Here is a 5,821-nt window from a genome sequence, read left to right on the forward strand (position 1 = left end):
TCACTTTAGGTGAAGTGTGTAATTTGTGCGCCACTCCAAACAGAAATGCTAAATAATGACTGCTTTCAAATACTCCATTTGTCATTGCTTGGACAAACAGCTAGTTCCGCCCCCAAACTCACATGATTGGCTGAGCAAAATGTTGTTTTTGTGTCAGTCAGGCCATTGAAACTGATTGTGATTCCGGTAGTACGTACCACAGAAATTACACACTTCACCTCTAAGCCATCAGGTTCATGATAACCAAACAAAGAACAAAGCTGTACTTGTGCCACTCCTGGGTGGGTCTTACCCCGCGGTTCACAAAGGTGTTAATGCACCGCTGATCTGTCAAATATCTCCTGATCCCTTTTCCGAGAGACTTTCAACTTTAAAACTGGTATTTTCTTGAGAAATTACCGGGTAATTACCTCTTTTATCCTTTCATGCCTCTCATAACTTGCATCTGTACTGAATCCGTGACAGAGGTGTAAACTCAGTTGGTGGTTTGAAGAAGGCAGGGAGGGAAGAATAACACTGGGATTCAGGGTTTAGCCCGTCACTGCTGCTGTCATGACTCAGAATTGGAGTCTTTCGCGTTAAAGGTGCTTAAGGGGCAGTCGGAGACCACACTGCAACAGGCCGGCGCTTTGATCAGCGAGGGACCACAGGAGCAGGCACTGAGACAGTCAGCCCTGTCAGGACCCTCGCATACTCCATTGTTTCCACGCAGCCTGAGGGACCCGCTCAGGGCCCAAAGAGTTCGGGACATGATGTCAGCGGCCCCAACTAGACCCCCAGGGACCTGCAAACACCTGCCTTCCGCCGCAGCTGGGGAATTCTGCAGCTAAATATAGCGAGCAAATTAAGGCAAACAAACCAAAACAAAGACGTATAGTGCCGATGGCATACTCCATTAAGCGGGACTTCAGAGGAGAATTAGACGAGAACTGCAAGGACCTGTCTGCACGCTCCGCACCTGAACAACACCTGTGGCCTGAGAGCATCCAGAAGAACTTGCAGTCCAGGTTGTTGGAGACTTATGTGGATTCTGATCTAAAAATCTGCTTTAGAAAGGGCAGGGTGATAATACGGGCAATAATCAAACAATATCACATGATGAAGATTGCTGTTCAGCTGTAGTCCAGAAGTTAAATACAGATCAGAGTGATGACATTTAGTTTGATATGCACTATGACTGCAATTGTGATACTGCTTTTATTCAACAATTCTTAAACAAGAAGCAACATTTCAGACTAAATGTGGTTAGGAACCTTTGCGATGACAGACTTGGTTGCTGCAGTGAGTGAACTTTCCAATAGCATGTTTTAAACATGATTGGTAAATGGCTAAAGAAAGGCATCTGTCAGAAAAGGGAAGAAAAGCAATTGGCAAATGCATTTAAAAATGATTTATTCACTTTTTGTTTTATTGGTAACACTTTACAATAAATTGAATTTGTTAACATCAGTTAATCTATTAATTACATGAACTAACAATAGGCCAACATTTGTTACTGTATTTGCTGATCTTTGTTAACGTTAAATATTAAAATACAGCTGTTTCATTGTTTATTCATGTTACTTTACAAGTAATGTTAACAAATTATTTTATTTATTGTGATTATTATATGCCGCTTCAGATTTGGTTTCTGTGCCGCTTTTTCTGTGTAAAGATGCCTAAATACATTTGATATTAATAATGTATTAGTAAATGTTGAAATTAACGTTAAAGATAAATAAATGCTGTAGAAGTGCAGTTAATTATTAGTTCATATTAACTAATGTAGTTAACTAATGTTTAATGAACTACTGTTTTATTTAACTGCAATTTAACATGTGAATTAAATCGTTTTTTAAATGTTTAAGTAGTTCAAACTGTTTTATAAATAATTGAATGGTATTTAACTATAAAATATTTTATTAAAGTTTATTAAATTGTCTTTTAATTATTTGATTTGTTTATAATAAAGTGATTTTTATTAGGGCTGTCAAACGATTAATCGCGATTAATCGCATCCAAAATAAAAGTTTGTTTTTACATAATATACGTGTGTGTATGGTGTATAATTATTTTCTATATATAAATACACACACATGCATGTATATACTGTGTATATATATTTATATTATATATAATTTATATTATATATAAATAACAAATTTTTCTTAAATATATACATGCATGTGTGTGTATATATAGAAAATAATTATACACCATACACACACAAATATTATGTAAAAACAAACTTTTATTTTGGATGCGATTAATCGCAATTAATCGTTTGACAGCCCAAATTTTTATTTGTGTTATTAAATGAATCATTTAATATTCCTCCATTTTATTTTTAAGTGGCACAACCGCAATCATTTTAAATGGTCCTTGATAGATAACTCAAACTAATACCAAATTTCCAATGTTTTCTCTTTTCCAGACCATCCTGGAAAACATGCACCTTCGCTGTAAGTGCCATGGACTGTCAGGCAGCTGTGAAGTGAAGACCTGCTGGTGGGCGCAGCCTGACTTCCGGCTGTTGGGGGACTACCTGAAAGACAAGTACGACAGTGCCTCCGAGATGGTGGTGGAGAAACACCGGGAGTCCAGAGGCTGGGTGGAAACACTACGCGCCAAATACGCCTTCTTCAAACACCCCACCGAGCGAGACCTGGTGTACTACGAGGGATCTCCCAACTTCTGCGAGCCAAACCCAGAGACGGGTTCGTTTGGTACCCGTGACCGCGTCTGCAACGTGTCGTCGCACGGCATTGAGGGCTGCGACTTGCTGTGCTGCGGCCGTGGCCATAACACACGGACAGAAAAGCGCAAGGAGAAATGCCACTGCATCTTCCACTGGTGCTGCTACGTCAGCTGCCAGGAGTGTGTGAGGGTCTACGACGTGCACACGTGTAAATAAGAGCAGCAGGTGGAGGAAGAAAGGGACTAGTGGACATTAAAGGACGGAAAGCAAGAGAAGGAGAGGGAGAGACTGAGAACACACACATGATAGTGGCACTTCTGTGGTAGAACTCTTTACTAATGTGCCCTTTTTGATCTACACACCCCAAAAGATGCCCAACGTGAGCATCATGGTTACTACTGCCATTCCTCTCACTCTTTTTTTTTTTAGTGGCACGCATTACTTCTGCAAAAGAACGAAATGCCTTGTTATCATTCAGTCTTCTTTATCTGTAACACCATCTCTCTGATCATCGCGCCCTACTGCCCAGGGGCTGAAACGGGATATGTTCACCTACAACCAATGACACTAGGCACGCATGAAAGAACAAGAGGATGGGAGGGAGGGAGGACGACGAGAAACTACTGAACGCTGGGTCTCGAAATGCGCCCTGCTATACTACTGAATCCAATGCATCGCTCATGTTTTCCCTCGTGGTCTCTAAGGTTTCCTCATCCAAGGACATATTGAACACTACTACCACATTCCCTATAATTATATATGTTCAAAACGTGGAACATATTGCTGTTTGCTACATAAAAACCTCCTGTTAATTTGCTTTATACAGCAGTTTGGAGGGATGCAATCGATAAATTAGCGTAGAATGCTGTGGGCGGTGCAAATGGGAAAAGGCATTGTGGGTCCCTTTAAAATTTCAGTAGGATATTTTGCAGAACATGTACATGCAAAGCCATCGGTATCTCTTCTGGATGAGTGCATGACAGCTGGTGAAATGCATGACAGCAGAATGCGACGACACGCACTGGGCTCACGTGCACCCGACCAGTAAAATTTGCACTTACAAAACTACTAATGAGTATACTAATTCTAGAGATTATGACGATTATTTTTAACATATTCATTTTGATAAAGCTCCTCGTATATGACTGTGAAGGCACCGTTTCAATACTTCCCTGATGAGAAGTTTGCTTAGAGGAAGGAGAACAAGTGAACAGGAGGAGGACAGTTAAGGAAAGAAATAAGAGGGTGAATAAAGGAGGGAAGTGGCAACCCTATCTCATGAGATTTTACGATTTGGCGATTTCGTATGAATTGGTACAATGTGAATTTGATCAAATTTTGGGAAAAAAGCAAGAATGAAGGTCCATCCATAAACCTAACCGGGGCGCAAGAGGATCCTACGAAAATGTACGAAGATCGTACAAGTTTTATACGAAATAGCCACCAATTGGCCAAAACATAAAATAGCTGTGAATCGCCATGAGAGCGTGTTGGAAGTGGAGGACTGCTGTGTGCGGGTTAAATGGAGGAAAGACTGGCTTCACAAAGCTGAAACAGACTTCAGGAGGTTTCCATACGACATGTTCTGACAGTCCCATACGCTTCCTGTTAATTAAGTTCAACTACGCAATGCTACTTCACATCCACACCAATCCTTGAGGAGCCCTCTCTCACCGGTCACATCTACGCTCCCTTTTCCATTTCTCCTTCCGCTATATCCAAAGTTTTGTACAAAGCCTTTAAAAGTTCATAATTCCCTTTTTATTTTATAATCTGAAAATGTTATGTTTTTATAAATATTATTTATTACACAATGTATATATCTGTATGACTGAACTAAGATTATATATTTGAAGAACAAAACAGTCTCATGATTTTGCTTTTTAATGCAAGATTGACTCTAGCACAATTGATATATTGTGCTATATGTAGCCTCCTTTAATATGCAATGCGGATAACGACACAACCAATGATTGTCTCCGTAGTGGCATAAAAATAAAATACTGTGCAACACTGGCACGCAGCTAAATAAAGGGTTCAATCTACCAGATCACAATCATCTGACCTCCATGTCTGCATCTACTCTGTCATTCCAGCGCTGACATCATCCTGTAGGTTTGCAGGCGGACCTCTGGTGTCTCCACTCCAGTAGCTAAACAAAATGACAGAGTAAAGCATGACACAATGCACAATACAAATATTGACTGAAATAAAACATTTTACCTGTTCATGATTATTATTCGGTAGGTTCCTGGTGCTGTATGCACAGAACAATGTGAGATTCACATTGTGAGGTTATTAACCTGGCCTCTGGTGCTGTTCGGTCATTTTTTTATTTATTTTTTACTTCATCATAACGGTACGAAACTTGATAAAAGTTTGACACTTGCTATGTGAACACAAAAAAAAAATATCATGGACATGATTCAAAAAGGGTCAAAGGTCCAAAAAAATTAAATAATAATAGTCATACTTGTACTGTTCGCGCTCAAAAACGACTTTGGAAATGAATTTCTTCTAGTGGAAATGTTTTGGTACTGCGCCCAACCAACCTCAAAATTAGAACACAACTTATTTAGATTTATGGCTTTGATTTTCTCGCAGTTTTAGAGTAAAAAATGTTAGAGTAAAACATAAAAATATATATATTTCATATAAAATGTTAAATAGTATTTTTATGCATTTTTCTTAATAATAAACTTAAGTTTGGTCTCTTTTTAAAGACGACACTTGGCAGATTATTGTTGAAGTGAAAAAAAAAGTTAAGTCCAAAGCATTCAAGATTTACGACAGTTTAAATCGGAAATTTTATTTTTATGCTCAAAAAGTGATTAACAGGTAAAAAAAAAGGATCATAATAACCATTTCATTAATATAATTTAGTACCATAAAATCCCCTAAAAATACAAAATATTAAATAAAAAAGATTATTGAACTAAAATATAGTACATTAATTTCATTGAAATTATATATATATATATATATATATATATATATATATATACGTATATATATATATATATATATATATATCAGTCATTTTTGACACCACCAGTGAGTTAAAAACAGTTATAAATGCCAAACACTGACTGTGAGAAGGTAGCAAATGTGATACTTTTCTTCAAAAAAAGCTAATTACAAAAC

The 5,821-nt window shown here is 38.0% G+C and overlaps 1 protein-coding gene across 1 annotated transcript in view; it reads left to right on the forward strand.

Moving 5' to 3' along the window:
- wnt3 (wingless-type MMTV integration site family, member 3) overlaps window positions 1–4,530 on the forward strand; it is a 30,204-nt gene extending 25,674 nt beyond the window's left edge. Inside the window, exon 4 of the mRNA XM_079850514.1 lies at window positions 2,414–4,530. Within this exon, the coding sequence (XP_079706640.1) occupies window positions 2,414–2,893 (480 nt within the window). The 3' untranslated portion in view covers window positions 2,894–4,530. The remainder of the gene's footprint in view (window positions 1–2,413) is intronic.
- Window positions 4,531–5,821: the final 1,291 nt, after the last annotated feature.

The sequence above is a fragment of the Squalius cephalus genome (assembly GCF_949319135.1).
Source record: "Squalius cephalus genome assembly, chromosome: 19".
NCBI lineage: Eukaryota > Metazoa > Chordata > Actinopteri > Cypriniformes > Leuciscidae > Squalius > Squalius cephalus.